This window comes from Diceros bicornis, chromosome 4 (assembly GCF_020826845.1).
Source record: "Diceros bicornis minor isolate mBicDic1 chromosome 4, mDicBic1.mat.cur, whole genome shotgun sequence".
Classification (NCBI taxonomy): domain Eukaryota; kingdom Metazoa; phylum Chordata; class Mammalia; order Perissodactyla; family Rhinocerotidae; genus Diceros; species Diceros bicornis.
In genome coordinates, this window is record NC_080743.1 from 49,332,396 (window position 1) to 49,356,514 (window position 24,119).

Sequence of the window (24,119 nt, forward strand, 5' to 3'; positions counted from 1 at the left end):
TGTGTGAAGAACTTGGTATTGGCCTCTGTCTTTCATCTCCTCTGCATGAGGAATTGTGGCTGAATTCCACTTGCAACTTTAGCACCTTCTGATCTCTTTGAATCCTGTGTAAGCATTGTAGACTTTGACTACAGATAAAAGAAGAAATGGATTTAACAGGATCAATACTGAGATTCCCACCAAGCAGAAAGGTGAGGGCTAGGATCCTGTTGCTGAAAGTCTCTTGGTCTTTCGGTGAATTCTCATGACCTTACAGGTCTCCTGTCAGGAAAGAGAGAAGTTAGATGTTGTTCCTCTCTGCGGATGAGGAAACAAACACCAGAGTTCTGTGACCATATTGTGACTGGAACAGAACGGCTTTTCTGACTCATGACCCAGTCTGGAGCCAAACAGTCCAGAAGGTGCTAGCCCCTGTAATAAAAACAGTGCTCTTCCCCAGGCCGCTGGGTTCAGGGGCCTGGACAGGAGGGAGTGCCGGGAGCCCTGACTCCCTGCTGGACCCTGGAGCAGCGGCTCGGCCTTGGCTGGCCTGCCGCACAGACTCTCTGGTGGACCTTATTTGTGTCCTGGGCGGGGACCACCTCACGTTGTGAGGTCATCAGGAGCTGGGTCTGTGTCCTGGTTACTAACCTTGCTCAGGGGATGACGCAGTTCCAAGCATGTAGAAGGTACTGGAGGTTTATAAATGCACACTTAACGCTCTGCTGTGGGAAATGGCCCATCACGGCATGCTTCCCAGTGAACTGGGAGGATTCTGCTTCTGTCAAAACACTGACGCAGAGCTGGTCTTCAGCAGTCCCCTACCTATTACTGAATCTGTGCCTGCCTCAGTTTAAATTAAAAACAAAACAAAAGTCTGCTTGCACACCTACTATGTGCCTGGGCATTGTGCAAAGCACAGGGAACCTGCCACTTACTAGCTCTTAGGCCTGGGCACATACTGTTTTCTTGCCTAGAAACCTCTTTCCCCTGCTAACTCGTACTTCTCCGTCAGGTCTCAGGCAGCCTTTTCTGCCCCTCTAGGCTAGATGAGGATCCTGGCAGATGCTCTGGTAGTCTGAAAGTGGTGTGAGGGCAGGGACCATTCATCGCTGTGGCCCCAGTGCCTAATTGTGACAACAGCTCAAACTGGGATTCTTGTGATGCGCCACGCACTGGGCCAAGTGCCTCAAGTCACCTTGATGGCTACAGCAGAAGCTATCTTACCTGCTCTCCATGTGACTGGATCTTCCCAATAAAAACCGCTCCCATTTCCTCTAACCCACAGACCAATGTGCATGGCACACCATTTTAAAATACAGGTTTTATTGTTATTTTGGTATGGCAGGGCTGACAGATCAGGAGATGACTGCCATTGGAAAGACAGTGTGTTATACTCACAGATCCCAGGAGGAGGGGGCACACCACACCATGCCATGGGTTGGGGGGCCACACGGGAAAGCACCAGGGTCTGTCAGGAGGCAGAGGGAGTGAAGGAGAAACATGGGCAACAGCCTTTATTGTGGTTTTCACAGGAAGGAACAGAATGGGCAAGTCAGGGTACGCAGGCTCAGGATTGACTACTTTGGATAGTTTCAATGGGCTCTGGAGCATAGGGGTTGTCCCTAGTTATCTGGTACCTGGCCTTGGGGTGATTAGAGCAGGGGACAGTGGGGCTGCTTGTGCGAGCGCAGTGGAAAAAGTGGTTGGGGATGGGCTCTGGGTTGGTTGGTTCGCACAAGAAAGGCAGCTCACAGACGAGTGAATCATTTCCTTTCTCTAGGGACTGGCTAGCCCTGGGAGGGGCAGTCTCTCCAGGTCAGCAAGGCTCCAGATGTCCAAGTAACAAAACATAGAAAATAAAGTGACATGATTAATACCCTCACCACCCGGGGCTTGTAGACTGCACAGTATACTTGGGAGACTCAGCTCTGCCCTGGGAGGTGACGCTCCCGTGTCCTCTCTATTCTATTTACTCTCGAACCTGTTTGCACCTGTTACTATGATTACATAACGTTGAAGGTATGTAAACCACTGAAATCTGAGTGCCAAAGAACGAGGTGTTGATAAAAGTAAGATGAAATATCTGCAAAGACTCAATAGAGGCAAATTGCTTTTCTAAAAAAATGCTATCAATTTAGGTACAGGCAAAACAACTGTAAAAGATTGAGGGGGACAAATTACAAAAACATGGAAAGATTCTTTACTCCATTGGCTTCACAATTGTTTTTAAAATTCTTACTACATTAAAAAAAAAAATCAAACCTGAAAATTGTAGAAAAGATGTTACAGGTTTGGTTTATGCAGAAAAGTGATAGGAGACTCCACACAATGGACCCATACTCAGAGGAAACACCTGGGCGTGTGTCAAGAGATTGGTGAATGAATATATATGGTTGAGGTGAAAATAAAGTTTTTAAGATATTTTAGGAGTCTTTTATGATTCTCAACTTTACCTGACATTTTCTGTTAATCACTCAACTAACAACCCTAATTGTGGTCAGATAATGAAGTTCCTACTGTTATTGTCCTCATTCTTATAGCTGAGGAAATTGAGACTTAAAGAAATTAAATAATTTGCTCAAGATTGGAACCCAGATCTGACATCTGACTCCAAAGTCTCTACGTGTTCTAGATCACTACACCAGCCACAGTGCCTGAATGTTTTAGGCATTCAGTAGGTATTTGTTGAATAAGAGAGAAAGATGAGTAAGAGCTGGACCCTGCCCTCATGAAATTCATGGTCTTGTAGGAGAGGGAGGCATGTAAATAATTCGTTTTATTACCATGTAATAAGTAAAATTAGAGAAGTTCACTGCCATAGCCCACAGGACGGAGTGGTGAACTCTAAGATGTCAGAGATTTCACATACGAGATGCAAACTTAGTTTTAAAAATTTTTAAATGACTAGGCATTTACCGGATGAGGGGTGGGGCAAGGTTCTGAGCAGAGGGGATGCATTTGCAAAGTTAAAGCGGGATGGTAAGACACCTTCAGGGAAATACTGAAGGGTGACAGTCAAAGTGTGAGATGTTGGGTGAGTTCCCAAGGGCCAGCTCATAAAGGTCATGTCAAAGACTTTGGGCTTGATCTAGAAATATTTGGGGAGCCATTGAAAACCTCTAATCAGGAGAGTGAATGCATGGCTATGTTTCCATTTTGGATTACTCTGGCAGCAGGGGAGGTGGGGCTGCAGGCAAGGCAGGAAGATGAATGAACTGCGTTAGTCCAGGTGAAAAATCATGCTCAGTTGTGACAGCAACAGGTATAATGAATTCGTGACAGATTTTAGGAAGAACTGATAGGACTTTGTAACTGCAAGTGGAGTGTGGAGGCCAACCGTGGCTCTGGGTGGATGTTGGTACGTTCAACACAATGGACAATACCAGTGAAAGAGAAAACGATATCACTTTTAGACTCAAGTTTGAGTTTCCTGCGGGACCTTCAGATGAAGATGTTCAACACCAGCTAGATAATTGGTCTGAAGCTTAAGAGAGAAATTGGGGTTGGAGATATATTTATGATTGTCAGTGTATGGATGAGGGATGAGAGGCAGCAGTGTAAGGAGTGAAGGGTTGATGAGAGAACCTTGGAGAAGACCACAGTGTCAGAGGTGGGCTGGAGAAGAGGATCCAGTAAGAAGGAACTTCCAAAGGAGTGAGGGAAAATGCTGGGGAGACAGTGGGATCAGAGGAGGGAAGAGAGAATTCTAAGCAGGTTTGTCGAATGTCCGGTCATACCTGGTGCCACAGGAAGACCAAGTCAGGGGAGAGCTGAGCAGTGTCCACTGTTGTGACCCTGGCCATTTGGGTGGAGCCAAGCCAGACCACAGTGGGCTGAAGTCCCAGGGAGTTAGGAAGTCAGACAGCATTCAGAGCACTGGAAAACTCTGGCAGGAGTTTGAAGAAGGGGGAGAAGAGGAGGTGGTTTGAAACTAGAGTAAAAAGGTGGCTATTTAGTAGGGTAGGAGACACCTGAGCTTCTTTATGGACCAATAAGCCGTGAGTGGACACCTGTGTCCAAGGAGGTAGGCGGGATCTAGAGCCCAGGTAAGGAGAGCTTCTTGTCCTTTCTCCCTCTCTTTGGGGCCTCTGAGCTTCCTGCTCCCCCACTGGTTATGTTTTAATCAGAGCTGGTTGTCAGTTAATCTCTGCTAAGAAATTTCAGGAATAGCCCTTCCCATGTGAGTATTTGGAAACAGCAGATGGCCTAAGATCCGTCTGTTGGGCTCTTTCTCTTCTGCTACCATCCCCTATTCCCCATCTCCTATCCCCCACCCCATCCCATGCCCTGGCCTTTGCCTCTGCCCAGAGAAATCTAGTTCAGGCTTTTCCCCACAGATGGGAGGACTTGCCATCCGCCTTGAAAACATCTTCAGCCTTGGTTAACTAGTTGTCAGCTCCTGGTGAAGCCAGGCCAGCAGGAAGTAAGAGACCTGGGCATCATTCTCCGACACAGGGCCCATGTCACAACCGGGCCCACTCGAGGCCTCAGTTTCTTCCTCTTTTCTATGAGGGAGTGCACTGAAATCACTGTGGTCCCTTCCTGTGGTGTCACTGCTTGGTACTCCATACATGTAGGCATAAGGCTCAGCCCCAGGGCCTCCTACACCTTGGCAAGTCCAACACTGGTGGAGCAGCCGTCAATCTGACCTGGATTGTAAGAGCCCAAGGAGGGAAAGGGGCAAAATCACGATCAGCTTCCTGCTGACCCTTTGGGGTTTTTTTCCTCCAGTCACTCTCTATCCCACACACATTCTGCCTTCTGAAAATCATGAATGCCAAGCTAGAAGGTATAGAGGAAAGGGCACTGAACCAAAAGTAAGAAGGCAGCCTTAGAATGCAGCCATTGGCTAGCTATACAATCCCAGCTGGGTTAGTTGATTCCTGTGAGCCTCAGTTTACTCAGACCTATCACACACGGTGATAGGAGTTATTCTGTGAAACTGCATATGTGAAAATGCCTTGCACAGAGCCTGACATGTAAAAGGACCTTGTTTAAATATTTCTTGGGCCTGAATGCTTAGGATATGAGTCTGCAATACCTATAATTTCTATGATTCTATGGAGTTAATATTTGAGCATGGCAGACCTGAAAAAAAATACATCTCTTTTCTTTAATCTTCCTGGAATTGGAACAGAACTTTTTCTTTAGTACATTTCTCTGTTGCTTTGTCCAGTACTGGCCCACTCCCTTCATCTGAATCAGGAACTGCATTTTTACATTCCTTTCAGCTGATACAATTGGAATGCAGCGATTCCCAAGGTAATAGAATAACTGTCTCTCGCTGGCTCTATTTTTTCTTTCTTTTTTTTTTTTTCCTTGACAACAGAAAGCTGCTTTTTCCCTCCAGAGAAAAAAGGGACATCACCCTGTCAATATTAAATTCTGGCAGAAATGGAGCCAGTAAAATGGAAAAAGAAAAAAAAATTTTTTTGGCAACAGCCAGAATGAAAAGTTGCATAGCATTTACTTGTTTGTATGTATTTCAGGAATACAGGGTACTCTGTATTATAGGCAACAATTGCCTCTGTGATCAGTGCTTATTTCTAAGATAATTCTCTTCTCAGTGTGTAGCAGATTGATTGCATTGGTGGCCCCCATTCTTTACCTCTCCTGTTGCCCTGTCACTTTGCAGTTCCCCTCACTAAAGAGATGGAGTCTATTAGCCTTTGGACTTGGCCACGTGACTTGCTTTGATCTATGGGATATTAGCAGTCATGATGGAAATAGAAGCTTTAAAAACCGCTAGTGTGATTCCCCTATTTCTTTTGGACCCCTGACATCACCTTGAAAACGTGCCCAGGCTAGCCTACTGGAGCGATGTGAGAGGGATCCCAGCCAAGGCCATCCTAGACCACCCAGCTCCCACCAGCTGACCCATAGGCTGTGAACAAAACTAAATGTTTACTGTTGTAAGCCACCAAAACTTTGTGGTTGTTTGTTACACAGCAATAACTAGCTGATACCCATATGTTTGCCTAAAATTTTGGTGCCTGGAGGTGATCCATGACTTCTCCAGCTGAAATGGTAAACAAATCCTTGTACTTCAAGCCCACTGATTTACAGTTAACAGCCTGGAGAGGTAGTTTGAAATCTCCATTCTAGGTAAACTGCCTTTTAATTGTTTCCTAAGTACAACATGCACATCTCTGCCTCTGTATCTTTGTACATTTCATTTCTCCTACTGGAATGTCCTCTCCTCTCTTGTCTGCTTATGTGAATCATTCCAGATCCCCAAGGACCTACTTAAAATCAGCCTTTTCTGAATGACCTGTGGCTGCCCCCTGCCTCCTGTGGCCTCTCCAGCCTATTAACTCTTAGGGTATTTCTTGCCTGGGCCATCAACTGGATACTCAACACATGCTGCCTTAGATGGCTACTGTTTCTTATCTACAGTTGTTTATTAAACTAGATTCCAAGTTCCTGGGGGGCAGGGCTCATCTTCCATTTCTTTTATCCCCCAAGTGTTGCATAATACCTTGAAAAGGGAAGTACAGGGCCTTTTACTAAAGACGTTAATATTTGTAAGTTGAGTGACATTGAGGGGCTATTTGTTGGGTATTATTGCTAATGAATAAAACCAGAGGGAGATCATTATGTTGTACACCTAAAACTAATATAATGTTTTATGTCAATTATATCTCAATTTTAAAAAGTTAAAAAAAAAAACCAACTGAGGGGGCAAGAAATTTTTACAAGGATAGAAGTTAGAGGCTTCCAGACTTGAGTTTGTAGAATGTTACCCTACTCTACTCTAATTCCCATTGGGAAAATAAAATCTAACTAAAAATGTCACCTTTTCCCTGAAGATTTTCCTGGTTTCCCATTCTCCTCAAATTAGGTATGCTCACTCCCTCCTTCAAATGTCCATATCGCTTTACTTGTATTTCTCCTAGGGGACCTCACCTAATTTACCTTGGGTGATAGCCAGTCATGTTCTTATTTCTTTCTCGCTCACCTCCACCATCACAAATAGAAGTTCCTAAGATCAGCAGCTACACTGCAATTCCGTATGCATCTCTAGCACCTGCTTATCCCATGGCAGGTGCTCTATAAGTAGTTGATTACGTCTTCATCTGTCTCCCCTCTCTCCTTATGTTAAATGCCCTAATGCAGGCCCTCATCATTGCTCCCAGAAAATTGCAAAAATCTTCTATTGGCCTTCGTTCTTCTAACCTTGTGTCCCTCCTTCATCTTTCATCCAGTTAGCAATGCACAACATGGAATTCAATTCAAAAGGAAAATCCAACCGGGCTATTCTCCTGCTAAAAAACCTTCTCAATAGCTCCCCTGGCATGCATGGCGCGCTAAGATCTGCCCCAGCCTACCTCTATAGACGCTTCTCCCTTCACGCTAGCCTCAGACTTGATCTACTCCAACAGGAGGGCACAGCTGGTGTGTCATTATCCATGCTAGACTGTTTCTCCTCAACCCCGCCCCTCTTCCTCCCTAATTGTCTCATCTGGCCCAGCCCAGCTCATCGTGACCTTCCCTCCTGCCCACCAACTTCCCCCACTCCCTTCAGGGGCCACATTGATTATTATGTTTGCAACATTGCATTGTGATTATCTGATTAAGTGGAGGTTTGCTGAGAACAAAGACAGGGTTGTTAACATCTTTGTGTGTGCAAAACCTACCACAGCACCAGAACAAAGAAGTACTAAAAAATTGTTGGATGGATGGAGCAGGGATCTGTCTGTAACTGTGACCTAAAGCAGACCAGTTTGTTACTGACCTATCTAGATGTAGGCTTGACATAAGGAACTAATGTCCTCAGTGAGCTCATCCCTTGTATGGTCTTGCCTTCTAGGACTAGAGTAGGATTAAGTTGGCCTGAGTTCAGGGCCAACTGTTACATTTAGGCGCTCTCCCACCATCCTTGGTGCCCAGGCCCACATTGGGCAGATGAAGATTCACTTAAATGTCGCCTAACAGTGGCTGTTATTCACTGAGCACTTACTTTGTACCAGATATTGTTATAAGTGCTTTAAGTGAATTAGTTCGTTCAATTTTCACAGCAGTCTTCTGGGGTACATACTATTAGTATCTCCATTTTATAGATGAGGGTTAGAAAAGATTAATTAACTTTTCTAAGATCACACAACTGTTGAACATAGAATCTGCGTGCAAACCCAGGCAGCCTGACTCGACAGTGTGTCGTCACCACCACCTCGTGTCTCCCCAAGTTCGTGTTTTTCAGAGGCCTTTCTCTCATTTCTCGGTCCTTCCCTCCCCCAAGATAGAAGGAGAGGTAAGGGCTAAGAAGAGAAAATTTCTGCTTGATTCCTCGTGATTATGTATAGATATGTATTTACCCAGGATGAGGCCCATCTTTTCCTATTTTTTATCTATATGTTTACTTACCCATGAAGATAACTAACTTTTTCACATCCAAATTTGAGTGATTAGCAAAGCACTGTATAATGCAACCAATTTTGCTTTTTGCTAGCCATTTCTGTTTCTCTGTGGGCTGAAAACCACACTATTGCTTCCTCTTTATCTTTGTAGTGAGAGCACAGCATTTGTCACTCAGTGTCGGAGCAACTTCAGTGACACCACCAGGAAAGGTCTGTATTGGTCCAGATGGCATACATCCTACATGTGGCATCTTTCCTTCTCTTTCTGAGTAAGTGTCATAATTCTGCATGTTTCTATTGTCACAGGAGCTAGTCAACTGGAGGCTGCTGGGTGATGGAGCAGGACAATTTGGTGTTTTTACAGGAGAAACTGTGCCACACATCTCTGGTGTTGCCAATAATTTTTGACTTATTGATAACGTTTTCTTGGCTAACCTAGACATCCTCAATTTCCAGGGAGGTGTAATGGTTGGCTGAGTTCCATGATCCTGATCCCACTGTTTTTTGCATTTATCTGTGTTACCAGTTTTGCTGGCCCTGCCTTTATCTTATCTTCCTGGGCTAACCCATCCCTGGAGAGAGTATGAAGCTTAGGTTCTCAACTGAGAGGGGACCTTAAGGTTTGCCTAATGTTAGAGCTTGACTAGATAAGTGTGCATGGGGATGTGGCTGGATGGAAGGAAATGTTATGAGAACATTTAGTAATTTTAAGCTAAGCTAAAAGAAGATTCTGGACTTCACCTGTGAGCTGAGGTGGGAATTAACTACTGAGAGACTGAGGAAGGGGCAGGAAAACTCACTTGGCTCTGCTGAAGGGCTTTAGCTGGTGCAAGGGCGTTTAAACATGTTAGAACAGGGTGGAGGAAGGGGGAATTTGGAGGTAGATGAGAAAACAGATGAACTGGGCAGGGAATGAAATAGTTCCAGAGCAGGTAGAGCAGGTAGCAGGTACTTTTTTGTGCCATGTGTTCCTTTAGCATCTCATGAAGCCTATAGATCCCATCTTACAATAACTTTTTAAATGCCTAAAATAAAATGCATAGGATTATATGGGAAATCAATCATACTGAAATGCAATTATCAAAATATTTTAAAATAAATTGTGATGTAGTAATTATTTGCTTCCTTATACATTACATAACAAGATCTAGAGGCGGTCTATTCACCACCAAACTTCAAAGTAGTGATGAATATGAACAATATTTCAAGATATCTGCAACAACTATAATGTGACATGAAAATATCTATGGTTTGTTGTCTACATTCATGACTGAAGGAGATACTAAATTTCCATTAAGATTAAGAAAATAAAGATATAGGGTTTTTTTTCATCCAAGTTTATGGACCCTTCAATGCCATATCTGGACCCAAGTTCAGAACTCCTGCTTTAGAGGGACTGGATTGAGTTAGTGTAGGGACTTGAATGCAAGGGATGATAGGGGAACTAAAAGAACTTATCAGTGTGACCAGGGCTATGGCTAAAGCATGAAAAGGTGACAGCATTCAGCACAAAGGGTACTTAAGGAACATTGGCTTGAGTTGAACTGGGCTCATGTCTCAAGGGACGTTGGATAGTGTGAGGTAAGGATCAGATCTGGGGCCTGATGGGGCGAGAAGTGGCCTGCAGGGTAGTTACTAGGACCAGTTGCTGGGTGATCAGTGCCCACTAGGCTAGTGTGGCAGGCGCTGATAGCTAGGTGGACTGACAGGATCCTGTGGGGACTGTTGGCTGGTGCTGGTGTGTTCCTGTTTGTCCTGTTCAGTTGCCTGAGTGTGATCCTCAAGTGTATGTGTTTTGTGTATTTGGACTGTGTATTTGGTTTGTGGCTTATATTGTACAAGTCAGACTATTGCAAATGCGCTCTCTCTCTTTTTTTTTTTTTTTTGTGAGCAGACTGGAAGGCGTGGGGGAAGGAAAGTAGTAACCGAGGTTCAAAAAGGGGAAACTGGGAGCTTCTCCTTAACCCATTTAAACGATTATCTTAACTAGGTTATATAATTATTTCTTCTAAATTCTGACTCATCCTAAGCACTAATTTTGTATAGAACCACAGTTTTTATGTGAAGAACACATAAATCAGAAAGTAACTTGAAAAATCTTTGGAAGCCTGCTGTTTGTCATTACACATATTGAGGGGGAAATGAAGAAAATTAATTAAATAATGATCAATTGATCAATTGCATTGTGTGACAGATGTATACTTTGTCCTAATTTTTAAAAAATAAATATAAAGACAGATAAATCGTGTTAGAACATGGCGCTAGATGAGGTTAATGTCAAGGGTAAATTAGCTCTTGGACTTAGTGCTTAGCTTTGCCTGCTTGATCTCTCACCCTTCACCCTGACTAGCTGTCCTACAAAGAAAAGCCATTAACATGGGAGGGTCCTGGGGAGGGCCTATTGTTTCTCTTACTGAGACTGTATTCGTGAAAAAAAAATTCCGCTAGATTATGGATGGAAGCTCTCTCAGCCTCCAAGCATAAAGGGTTTTTGTAAGTATAAAGTAAGAGAAGTTGCTTGTGTGTGTTTGATGTTCTCCAGGTAGGTTTTGTATAAGGTGGAATCATTTTTGTGTATCAAAAATGGTCAAATATGGGCCATTTTATATGGTTCAATCTAATTCCATTCAAATAATACTGAAATGGCAAATTTGGCAACCCCAGTGATATTTTTGAAAAAAGGCAATACCATCAGAAAATTCTTCGTGTTTCAAAAGTATGACTCCGATGTAGTATGTCAGTGCTGAGCTGTGTGCCCATCAGTCAACAAGAGTCTGGGCGATTGTGCAAAGGTATCTAACCCTCTGTCCATTAAAAGAGAAAGCAATAGACAGTCCTTTGAAGTATCTTACTCTTTTAAGAGGAGGAGAGATATGTACAACATATCCCACAGAGTATATGTAATAAGATGCTTCAGTGTATGATCCCAACGCATAGCCATTTAAATTGACCTCTGTCAGTCATTCCTTTCCACGTCAAAAGTAACTATGAAACCTGTACTCCATTTGTTTTGCTTTTCTGAGAAAGCGTACCCTCCCAATCAAGTTCTTGACCTCATGCCCCTACTAGGACCTTACTCCATTCACCATCCTCTCTCTGGTTTTATCCATCTCTGTCCTCTACTGCTCCTCTGCCCCTAAACATTCAGTGGTGTCTGTGTCCATCCCAGTCCTCAGTGCTTCTCCCTATCCAGCTACTCTTAATAGCTGCCATCCTACTCTTCTCTTTGCCTCCTCCGTGAAACTTCTTGAAGTAGTTTACACTGCCTGCAGTTGTTTCTTACCCTTGAAATCTGCTGCTTCTGCTCTGCTGGAATCTCTTTTACAAAGGTCTCCACTGACATCCTTATCATCAAACTATAAGGACTTTCTTCTGCCTTTAGACTCCTCAACCCCTCAGCAGCATTGGGCAGTGCTGACAAGCCCTTTCTTATTGGAGTGTTTTGCCTATTTTGGTTCCCAAGCCACTGTGTCCTGGCTGCCCTCCCACCTTCCTAACTCTTCCTTCTGTAGCTTTGGTTCCTCATCCTATCCCCTAAATAGAGAAATTTTCTAGTAATCTCTCTTTAGCCCTCTTCCTTATATTCTCTAACACTTCCCAACACTTATATGTAACTGACTTAATCTGCATCTATAGCCCAAACTCTCCCTAGTTACAAACAGGCATTTACAGGAAGCTGTGAGAAACAATGAAGACAGCTAGAGATTTGTCATTCACAAATCTAGGTTTAAGTCTGGCTCAACCATTTATAAGTTTTGACATTGCTAAGTATGGGAATATCACAGAGTTCTTGAAAGGATTAGATTACAAATATTTTCAAAGGGTTTAGTAGATTTTAAAATACAAATATATATATTTAAATATGATTGCCAAATGTCTGCTGGGTACCCTTCCTATTTATTCCAAGATACTCAAATTTAGTATTTCCAAAATTACATGCATTATCTTCTCCCTCACCCTTGAACACACCACAGTCACTCGTCCTGATATCCTTATTTCTGTTGACAGTACTGTTATTCTCCCAGTCACCCTCACAAAACCTAGGTATCATCTTTGATTTCTTCCTGCCTTCCATCTTTCCATCCACCTTTACTACCTCCAAGCATCCAAGACACTGAAAAACCGTAGATTTTATCTCCACAGTGGCTCTTAAAGTATAGTCCCTTTTTTTCTATTCCTTTTGCCTTCCTCACTTCTCTCCTGGGCTACCATAATCACCTGATGTCTATTTCTTAGTTCCATCATCCTATACACCACTGTCAGGTTAATTTTCCTAAGACCTTTCAAACGCTTTCAGTGGATTCCCCATTGCCCAATCAATTAAGTCCAAACTTTTAAACATGATAGTCAAGTCCTTCATGCTCTGGACCCAAAATTTTTATCCAATCTTACCTCCTTCCATTAATCTTCATGTAACTCTCCCCCTAATCCAACTGATGACTCCCTGTTTCCTGAACCAGTCTTTTGATTCCTGTTCATACAGTCTTGTCATGAATTCTCCTTTACCTAAAAGGCCCTATCTCCCCACTTAAATTGTCATACTCTTTCCAACTCCTCAAAGTCCGTTTCTAATACTATCTCTTTCATAAACCTTACCTATTTCCCTGCCCGCAAAATGTAATCTCTCCTTCCTTCAAATTCCTCAAAACCCTTTATCATATCTCTCTCATAGCAAGATGACTATCACCCTACTTGACTAAATTATAAAATCTAGAAGTCAGACTATCCCAAACTCATCTTCGTATCTTGATCCCTGAAGCACCAGAAATACTGTAAGTGGTTGAATAAATATTTATTGACTTGGCAAATGAAGCAGTAGAAAATGAAGTGCTAGTTTTCACAATAAAATGTTTCTAATGTGGGGGCCGGCCCGGTGGCGCAAGCGGTTAAGTGCGCGCGCTCCGCTGCGGCGGCCCGGGGTTCGCTGGTTCGGATCCCGGGCGCGCACCGACGCACTGCTTGGTAAGCCATGCTGTGGCGGCGTCCCATATAAAGTGGAGGAAGATGGGCACAGATGTTAGCCCAGGGCCGTCTTCCTCAGCAAAAAAAGAGGAGGATTGGCGGGTGTTAGCTCAGGGCTGATCTCCTCACAAAAAAAAAAAAAAAAAAAAAAAAAAAAAAAAAAAATGTTTCTAATGTGGTACCCATCTCTCTGAAAAGTCAAGAACTGTTGAAGAAGTGTTGCCCAGCCACAAAAATAACATTGTGGAAACATGCCCTGATAAAAACAGGTTAGTGGTACCTCAGAAATCATATTTTTTAAAACATTTTTATTGTGAAATATAATACATGAGAAAAGTTAATAAAACAAATGTGCATTTTAATAAATAAGTAAAAAGTAAAAATCATGTAATCACAACCCAGGTCAAGAAATAGAATATTACGAGGACCCTAGAATGTCCTACCTGCCGTAGTAGGACCTACCCTGCCATGTCCTCCGTCCAGATCACAACCCTTCCCACACACACAATCCTGACTTTCCTGACTTTTGTGATAACCACTTCCTAGCTTTTCTTTTTTTTTAAATGTTTTTATCCCTTATGTTTGCATTACTAAACAATACAGTGTGGTTTTGCCTGTTTCTAAACTTTATAAAGAGTAGAATCATTCTGTATACAGTCTTGCGCCACATAACGACATTTTGGTTAACGACGGAACGCATATACGATGGTGCTCACATAAGATTAGTACCATATAACTTAGGTGTGTAGCAGGCTATACCATCTAGGTTTGTATAAGTACACTCTATGATGTTCACATAACAACGAAATTGCCTAATGATGCATTTCTCAGAATTTATCCCCGTTGTTAAGCAACACATGAATGTATAGTCAAAAAGATTCAAAAGTGCTTTGCATCTTTCATTAGACACAGTCATCCACATTATTGCAACTAGTTGCAATTCATCCACTTTCATTTCTGTATAATATTCCATTTTATGAATGTACAGAGTTTGTCTATTCTACTGTTGATGGACATATGGGTAATCTCTAATTTGGGGCTCTAATGAACAGTGCTGCTATGGATATTCTTTCATGTGTAGCTTGGTGCACAGTGCACATGTTTCTCTAAAATGTATGTCTAAGACTTGGTGGCATTGCTGAAAATGTTTTAGATTGCCTCTGTATAACTTTTTGGTAAGTAATAATTTAAATTTTTCTCAGATGGTCTAACTTCTATTCCTAAGTACTTATTACAAAAAAAGCATAATATAAATATATCATATTAACTGGTATTTATGAATAAATTAGTGTATTTTAAATTATTACTGGAAATGTGTGTGGTTGGTTGATTGGTTGGTCAGATGTTTATTTGTTTTCCAGTTTTGCATTGAGTATACAATATGCAATTTTTAGTTAACTGCATCAGGTGATTACCTACACTCTCTGCCTATTTTTTTGTAGGCCCCCTTCTAACAGAATTGTTTTCATTCCATAATTCCCATTCTTAGCCTTATCATGGTCTCTGTAATGTCATTTTTCCTTTCTCTCACTTTTTTCACTCCAGTCTCCTTTACTCTTTGTCCTGTAGATTCACAAAATTCAGCAGATGCTCTACTTCGTCCATATCTTCTTATGAACTCCACTCTGTTAATTGCTGTTAATACCAGCAACGGCTCCCTGTTGGACTCTTCTGATGTCTTTCCACCCTGTCTTCCCCTTCCCCTGGGCCCTAGGCCCCTAGTGAAAGACCTTGCTCACCTTTGTAGCATCTCTGTCATTTGTTCTTTGTTCTTTCTGTAACACAAAATAAAGTAGCCTTTAATATTATCATAATAAACAAACACATACATTTTAATTTCTAAAAAATGCTTGATTTTGAAAATGTGTATGTCAGAGGAAATGTTACCATTTAATAATGTTTTCTCCTTTAAATCTAATACATAAGATTTGCCCCGACAGGAAACATTCCATAGTGGTCCCAACTGACAACTTTGGGTAAAAGAAGAACTAAAATAAATTCTGATTCCAGATCCTGCTGGACCTGACAGCCATCGTTATGAAGCTTTTCGATAAAGCTGTAGTGGCTCTTTAAAAAATTACAAAAAAAAAATCCTCCACAGTATAGAAAGGAAGTGCTGCTGCCTCTTTAGATTCTAATTTTAGCTGGTCTTGCATCAGACCTGGCCAGGAGCTACAAATAGTTCCAGCTAAGCAGCAAGAAAAAGCATGGCACCATGGGCAATGTCATAGACTTTGCCCCTCCAGCAACCACTGTGTGAGATCACGTACCCAGGAATTGGAGGCTAGAGGAAGTATGCTGCATTGTCCCGTAAAATAATGTAAAGGTGAATCATCTTTAAAATAAGTGCACTTAGGTAAGCAGATATGTTTTATGGAAGTGGCCGTGTTACATTGATGAAGCTGAACTTTTTTTTAAGAGACTAGAGATTACTAAGGCAGTTAAAGTTATACGAGAACAGTTAAGTCATCAAGCCATTCCACTGCTCTTCAGCCTGAAGAAGGTGTTGAACATTTGAGTTGATTATAGCTAATAACCTGCGATCTCATTTACTAGAATTGTAATACAAGCAGCTACATAATGCGGCGCATTGGGAACTGGATCACTAATCTATTTTTATTCCCCCTCTCTCTCCTACTTGCAAGCTAAGCTCAGCATTGGCCAGAGAGAAGTAACAGTTCAGAAAGGACCGCTGTTTAGAGCCAAAGGTTACCCTGTCAGCATTGGCTGCAATGTAACTGGCTACCAGGGACCTTTGGAGCAGGATTTCCAGTGGTCTGTTTACCTGCCGACAGCCCCGACCCAAGAAGTCCAGATCGTTAGCACCAAGGATAGCACCTTCTCTTACGCGGTGTATGCACAGCGGGTGCAAAGCAGAGAAATCTACGTGGAGAGGGTCCAGGGCAACTCAGTCTTGTTGCACATCTCAAAGCTTCAGATGAAGGATTCTGGCGAGTATGAGTGTCACACACCAAACACTGATGAAAAATACTATGGAAGTTACAGTGCGAAGACTAATCTAACTGGTAAGCTGTTTGCCCTCCTCTGCTAGTCAGCCCCCGAGAAGCCAGAGTCTCCATCATCACAATGCCTTGTCAGTGTGACGTGGCTTTATATTGTGTTGTTGCCTTGGCAAAAGAGCCCACGTACCCCTCTGGATATTTTGGAGATTTGTCACAAATAGCTATCTTATATTGTCTAAAATTCTCAATTCATTTTTCCAATCAACTTTGCCATGAAGATTTTGATAGTGTGGTCTTCCCAAAGCCTTGTCCACAGCTATCCATAGGTTGATAATAGCAACAGCATTAGACAAAGCTTTGAGAGTCCTCCCCATGTTATGTCTCTTCTTAGAGGCAGAACATTAACTAGATAAGAGAGCTGGTATTAATATCATAGGTGGTAAGTCGTTAACTTGGAAATGATTATACTCACACTGCTATTCTCAAACATATTTACCTGTGGGGAGAGGGTCATAGTCCTTGCAATTACTATTTTGCCCCTTTGCCTAGAATATCTTATCACCCCTTTTTCAGCTTAGCAAACTCCTACATTTATTTCGGGACCCAGTTTAGATATTACCTCTGCTGTGAAACCTGTCCTGACTGTCTCAGGCAGTATTCCCATCTTTGTTTCCTATTGGTGCTCTCTTCATACCACTATTATTAGCACTCACCCAGTTTATGAGATAATTGGCTGCTTATATGATTCTCTCCTACCTCACCCTGAGCTCCATGAGAAGAGAACATTTATCTCAGCCCCTAACACAGTGGCTAGCACTGAGTAGATACTCAATAAATATTCATTGATTGAATCTAAGCATTGTTTTCATGCTCAGGTGGTGTGATTTCCTCTCAGGAAGAAGAAAATGGTAGGGTGGTAGGATGGTTATCAAAACCTTGGCAAGGCTTGCATTTTGGCTCTGAATGATATATTATAACAGATTATTTCAGAACTTTATTTTATAAAGGAGCAGGTTAAGGCCTAAGGAAGTGGAGTGACTTGTTCCAGTTCACATAGTTAGATAGGGACAGATTTAGGATCAGAATCTAGGTCTTCCAGCTCCTGTTGCTTTTCCCCTTTAAATACTCTGTGTCTGAGTAGCTAAATTGGTTACAGCCTATCCTAAAAAAGTAAAGTCAGTGTCCATACATCAGGGAGCCATTAGCTTTGCTGAGTTCCATAGACTGTATGTACACAGACGCCAGTGTTCCCATTGGCAATATGGAAAGCATATGGCTGAGAAAGCATATGGCTAATGGAAAAGCAACTCAAAGTATGTGCTTTACAGATAGTGGGTCAGGGCACATTCTTCATCTAAGGAGGCTAGTCTGATAGGTACTGGGCAAGTCAATTATCATTGTTCCTTTGCTTGCAGTTATTCCGGATACCCTCTCTGCTGCCATGAGTTCCCAGACTCTCAGTAAGGAGGAAGGGGAGCCATTAGAACTCACCTGTGAGGCATCCAAAGCCACAGCTCAACATACCCACCTCTCTGTCACCTGGTACCTGATGCAGGATGGAGAGAGGAGCCAAGCCACCAAGATTATTTCCCTCTCCAAAGATTTTATGTTGATCCCTGGGCCCTCATATACAGAGAGGTTTGCAGCCGGTGATGTGCAGCTTGCCAAGCTTGGGGTCACTACCTTCAGGCTGTCCATAAGGAGGCTGCAGCCCTCAGATCAAGGGCAACTGTTCTGTGAGGCAACTGAATGGATTCAGGATCCAGATGAAACCTGGACTCTCATCACGAAAAAGCAAACAGATCACACAACTCTGAGGATCCAGCCAGCAGGTAATTATCTTCTCAGGAAATTCATTAACATGCAGGTAATGGGTATTTATGGGATATCTTTTTGTTTTTTTCTAATCTTTTTTTGGATCTAAAAAAAAGTGGTTTAGAGAGTTTGAGTCAATGTTGTTTTTGTTATCTGGGAAGGATAAATAAGAAGAAGGACATCCATTTCGGGCTCTGTCCACAGGAGGTTTTACATGGGTAAGACTGGTTAGATAGATTCCACAAGGCACACAGACAGATAGTTTTGTTACCATTCCTGCCAGGCTCTGTGTAAGCACTTTATCTACATTATCTAATTTAGTCCTAACAACCACCCTATGAGGCAAGTGGTCGACTCCCCATTTTAAAAACAGGGAACCTGAGCCTCAGACATGCTAAATGTTCTGCCTAAGCTCACCTGGTTGGTCTAAGCTCACCCGGTTGGTGAGAGAAGACAGGTGAGTCTCTCAAAAGCGCACTTAGCACAGACACCTGGGCCTCACGGTAGCTCCAGTTTCCAGCATGAGGTCTTGTCTCAGTGCTGGAATTTCCTTCCACCTGACCCCTTTTCCAATTTGGAATGGTGTCACTCTTCACTATCTATTGGCATTTTCATCAAAGCGAGCAGAGCCTCAGCTGTGATTCCTGCGTTTCTCTACAGAGGCTTTGGTCCAATAGGAGCAGGTCGATAAATCATATATATCCATTGCTAAAAGCACTGATCAGATGGCCGATCACTGAAGTTTTCTTCCTTTTTTTAGGAAGATTGTTATTCAGTTCCATTAAAAATTGTCCTGTTGGCCTTAAGTGTCCAAGTTACACCCAGTGAGTCCTATTGGGGCACATCACATGTGCTTTCCTTTCTCTCTCTTTGAAGACAATTTTTTAAAAATGTAAAACAGCCTTTATTTATTCTTATTTATTCATTTAGACAAATAAACATTGTATATATTTAAGGTGTACAAAATGATGTTTTGATATACATATGTATGCATTGTGAAATGATTATCACAAGCAAGCTAATTAACATATCCATCACCTCACATAGTTACCGTGTGTGTGCGTGCGCGCACATGTGGTGAGGACACTTAAGATCTACTCTTTTAGCAAATTTCAAGTATACAACACAGTATTATTAACTGTAGTCACCGTGCTGTGTGTTAGATCTGCAGAACTTATTCATCCTGCATAACTGAAACTTTGTACCCTTTGACCAATACCTCCCCATTTTCCCCAGTCCCTGGCAACCAGCATTCTGCTCTCTACTTCTATGAGTTCAACATTTTTAGATTCCACATATAAGTGAGATCCTGCGGTGTTTGCTTTCTGTGTCTGGCTTATTTCACTTAGCATAATGTCCTCCAGGTTCACCCATGTTGTCAAAAATGGCAGGATTTCTTTTTTTATGGCTGAAGAATATTCCATTGTGTATAATATACCACATTTTCTTCATCCGTTCATTGATTGACAGACTCTTAGATTGTTTCTATATCTTGGCTATTATGACTAATAAACATAGGAGTGCAAATATCTCTTTGAGATACTGATTTCATTTCCTTTGGTTGTATACCCAGAAGTAGGATTGCTGGATTATATGGTAATTCTATTTTTAATTTTTGAGGAACCTCTATACTGTTTTCTATAATGGCTATACCAATTTATATTCTCACAAACTGTGTACAAGTGTTCTCTTTTCTCCACATCCTCACCAGCACTTATTATCTTCTGTCTTTTTGATAATAGCCATTCTAACAGATGTGGGGAGATGTCTCATTGTGGTTTTGATTTGCATTTCCCTGATGATTAGTGATGTTGAATATCTTTTCATGTACTTCTTGGCCATTTGTATATCTTCTTTTGAGAAATGTCTATTTAGATCCTTTGCCCATTTTTTAATCAAGCTATTGAGTTGTATGAGTTTCTTATATATTTTGTATATTAACTCTTTATTAGATATATGGTTTGCAAATATTTTCTGCCATTTCGTAGATTGTCTCTTCATTCTGTTGATTGTTTCTTTTCCTGTGCAGAAGCTTTTTAATTTGATGCAATTACTTGTCTATTTTTGCTTTTGCTTTTGGGGTCATATCCAGAAAATCATTGCTTTAACCAATGTCAAGAAGATTTCCCTCTATTTTCTTCTAGTAGTTTTACAGTTTCAGGTCTTATGCTTAAATTTTTAATCCATTTTGAGTTGATTTTTTTATATGGTGTTAGATAAGGGTCCAACTTCATTCTTCTGCATATGGACATCCAGTTTTCCCAACACCATTTATTGAAGAGACTACCTTTTCCCCGTTGTGTTCTTGGCATCTTTATTGAAGATCAGTTGACGGAGATGCTTGAATTTATTTCTGGGCTCTCTATTCTGTTCCATTGATCTATATGTCTGTTCTTATGCCAGTACCACACTGTTTTGGTTACTGTAGCTTTGTTATATTCTTTGAAATCAGGAAATGTGATACCTCCAGCTCTGTTCTTGCTCAAAATCACTTTGGCTATTCAGCATCTTTTGTGGTTCCATATGAATTTTAGGATTGATTTTTTTCTATTTCTGTAAAAAATGCCATTAGAATTTAGAGATTGCATTGAAACTGTAGATTGCTTTGGGTAGTATGGACATTTTAACAATATTAATTCTTCCAACCCATGAACACAGATATTTTTCCATTTATTTGTGTCTTCCTCAGTTTCTTTCATCAGTGTCTTATAGTTTTCAGTGTACAGATCATTCACTTCCTTGGTTAAATTTATTCCTAAATATTTTCCTCTTTTTGATGCTATTGTAAATGGGATTGTTTTCTTAATTTGTTTTTCTGATAGCTCATTGTTAGCATATAGAAATGCAACTAATCTTTTTTTGTGTGCATTGATTTTGTATCGTGTAACTTTACTGAAATCATTTATTAGTTCTAATAATTTTTTGGTGGAGTCTTTTGGGATTTCTTTATATAAGATCATGTCATCTGTAAACAGAGACAATTTTACTTCTTTTTTTTTTCTGATTTGGATGCCTCTTGTTTCTTTTTCTGACTAATTGCTCTGGCTAGGACTTCGAGTACTATGTTGAATAGAAGTGGTGAGAGTGGGCATCCTTGTCTTGTTCCTGATCTCAGAGGAAAAGCTTTCAGCTTTTCACTGTTAAGTATGATGTTAGCTGTGCGCTTGTTATATATCACACGTGCTTTTAACTTAGGAAAATTCCACTGGATATTCTGAGCTGAGAAAGAGAAAGAAATCACAATTTACAGCAATTCAACATAGTATAAAATGTTTTGCATTTTTATTAAAAAACGATGCATTACTGTAGACTTTCTACATCTATGCAGACATCTTGCTTAATAGGCTTGGATTCAGAAGACCACGTATGCTGTTCTTTCTGGGTGATTTATGAGGTAGTCAAGGACATTTTTGATTCTAGGCATTTCTCTGGCCTACCTGCTCCTCAGAACTGAACTCCTACATGAAATTCAACCTGTACTGTCCTTACACGGGGTGTCATCTCTCTCTGGTACTGAAAGGACAAGTGCAGTGGCCTCTCTAAGTACCTGACTTGCTTTTGTTTCCCAGTGAGAGATTTTCAAGTCAACATTACGACTGAGAGCACGTTTATTGAAGGGAAACCCTTAGAACTGGTGTGCCTGGTGGTGGGCAGCAGCCGGGACCCACAGCTTCAGGTCATTTGGTTCTTCAATGACACTGAAATAGCCCGCATTGATGCTGGTGGAGTGCTGGGCCTGAAGAAAGACTACAAAAAGAGAACAAGTCAAGGACAGCTCCAGGTTTCCAAGTTAAGCCCCAGGGCTTTCTCTCTCAAGATCTTCACTGCCGGCCCGGAGGATGAAGGCACCTACAGATGTGCAGTGGCAGAGGTGGCAGGAGCTCAGGTGGGCTCCTGGCAAGTGCTTCAGACAAAGCAGTCACCAGAGAGCCATGTGCACCTGAGGAAGCCAGCAGGTATGTGAGGTTGGGACCAGAAATGACTGGGCTGCTTTCAGATCCCCTCCTTTGTTACTGCAGGGTGCCTTTATGGACACAGTGGAGGGCTCCTAAGAGTCGGGGGCCAATCAGATCACTTTGAGATGAAGCAGAGTAAGGGAAAGCACCCAAACCAGCTGAAGACTTAAATCCTGTTCCTGAGCTGTTAAATGGGCCCTGACCACAGACACACAAATTTTCTTCTCTAAATCTCAGCTTCCTAAACTATAAAATAATGGCATACAGTTAGGCTGTCCTTAAGTCTTTCTTGCTGTCTTACATTTTTGATTCTATTTGCTGTTAGTCCTAATATTTGTACATGGGGTTTTTCTTCAAGCTGAGAACACCTCTGTTAACGGAGCTCTCTGTCTTCTTTTGTTCTGTGTGATATAAATAGGTTAAGAGGAAAGAGCTACACTTTGCCTCCTTCCTGGAGAATGAACACCCGCATTATGCCCCCCACATCCCCAACATCTTTCAGGTGTCTTTTGTCAATCCTCTGTTATCTTAACCTGATATGGGGAGTGATACTAAGTCTTAATTCTTCACCAAGCCTGACTCAGAGTAAGAAACGAAGAGGTAAATGATAGTGGGAAGACTCGAATCCGTGCATTTGCTGTGACGTGATGAGACACCTGTCCAAATGAGTCTGAGTATCTGTAGGTGAAACTGAAAGGCACTCAGCTCTTGTTTAGTTTGTGAAGGTTGAGTGACCTTAAACGTGTTTGAACAATCAGTGCTTTTTGTGTGGAGAGAAAACAGACAAATCCACAACTAATATTAGGATTCTCTGGGCTGGATTTTAAATTCAAAGTCTAGAAAGATTAATTGCCCAAAAGCAAAAACAAAAATCGAAAAGAAAGACAAAAACAAACTAAAAATAAAGATATCCTTGTTACGCTTGCCCATTGGAGGCATCTTCAAAGATAGATGTTTCCCTTTCATGCTGTTCTTCGTCACCCTATTTGCTAGGAATGAAGGCGCACAAGCTTTGGCCTAGAGTGGCAGCCAGGAAGTGTGTTGGTGTTAGTTTTCATACTAAACATTTGGTCTGACTTTCTAGGATTCAGGAAAAACCATGTAGGTGGGTTTACATATTTACACAGAGCTGAATCTCTGCTTTGTGCATCTCCTTCTCCCCTGGAACATATCTGTGACCTTTCTTAAACTTAGTACGAGGGAATTTGTGCCAAAGGAATCTAAAGGTGCACTTCATGGTGCACACATCATAAGTCTATCAGTAGAGTGGCCTTCCAAAGCTAAAAATAGTTCTTTATGTAGGCTGAAGTCCAAACTAGGCCTAATATGTAGAAACAGAAAAATTTATTAGTGAATTTATTAAGAATCCTGTTGAGCATTCAGTTTTGAAAGTCAAACCATTACTTGAAGTATGAGCAGAGTTTTACCATTCTATGAATATTTTAAATAGAAGGGGGTACTCACTATCACTGTGAATGTGTAACTTACATACACTTGGTAAGTTTATTACTTCTTACCAAGAAGCAGTAATGACCACAATGAACTAAGGAAACCTCATTTTTTTAAAAAAATTGATGTTAGTTGAAACTATTCATAATGGTTATAGTGGTTAGAGTAGTGGGATTATGAGTAATAATTTCCCTCTAATTTCTAAACTTCAGTTATGAGTCTATTTTCAACTTAAAAAAATTTAAGTATAATCATGCCTCTAATACCCAAAATTTGGAAGCAGGTTTGCATATATATATATTTTTTTAACCTGTTTGTGGACATTAAACTTCATTCTGCCTTTGTAACTTATATATATATATATACCTAAAACAGCAGAGGACTGAATTCCTTCCTCAGCAGAGAAGAACAATTTGCAAGTTCATTTAGATCCTATTTAGATTTCTATTCTATTTTGTTTTTCTCTTTTGGCTTTGAACTACCTCTGCTTTCACTAAATGCCTGTCATTATATACTAATGCTAACAGCTAACCTTCACTGGGTACTTTCCCTTACCAGCCAGGCTAAGCCCTTTGCATGTGCCATTCATTTAGTCCTCTCAACAATGCAATAAGGTGAGTGCTGTAATTACTCTC

The 24,119-nt window shown here is 41.4% G+C and overlaps 1 protein-coding gene across 2 annotated transcripts in view; it reads left to right on the top strand.

The window, feature by feature from the left end:
* The first annotated feature begins 40 nt into the window (after positions 1-40).
* CD101 (CD101 molecule) overlaps positions 41-24,119 on the top strand; it is a 41,898-nt gene continuing 17,819 nt past the window's right edge. Inside the window, exons 1-5 of one of the 2 annotated variants that reach the window (XM_058538899.1) lie at positions 41-191; positions 8,491-8,608; positions 15,947-16,327; positions 17,680-18,096; positions 21,649-22,035. In XM_058538899.1, coding sequence (XP_058394882.1) covers positions 8,566-8,608; positions 15,947-16,327; positions 17,680-18,096; positions 21,649-22,035 — 1,228 coding nt within the window. In that variant the 5' untranslated portion in view covers positions 41-191; positions 8,491-8,565. The remainder of the gene's footprint in view (positions 192-8,490; positions 8,609-15,946; positions 16,328-17,679; positions 18,097-21,648; positions 22,036-24,119) is intronic. The other variant, XM_058538900.1, reaches the window with a different exon arrangement.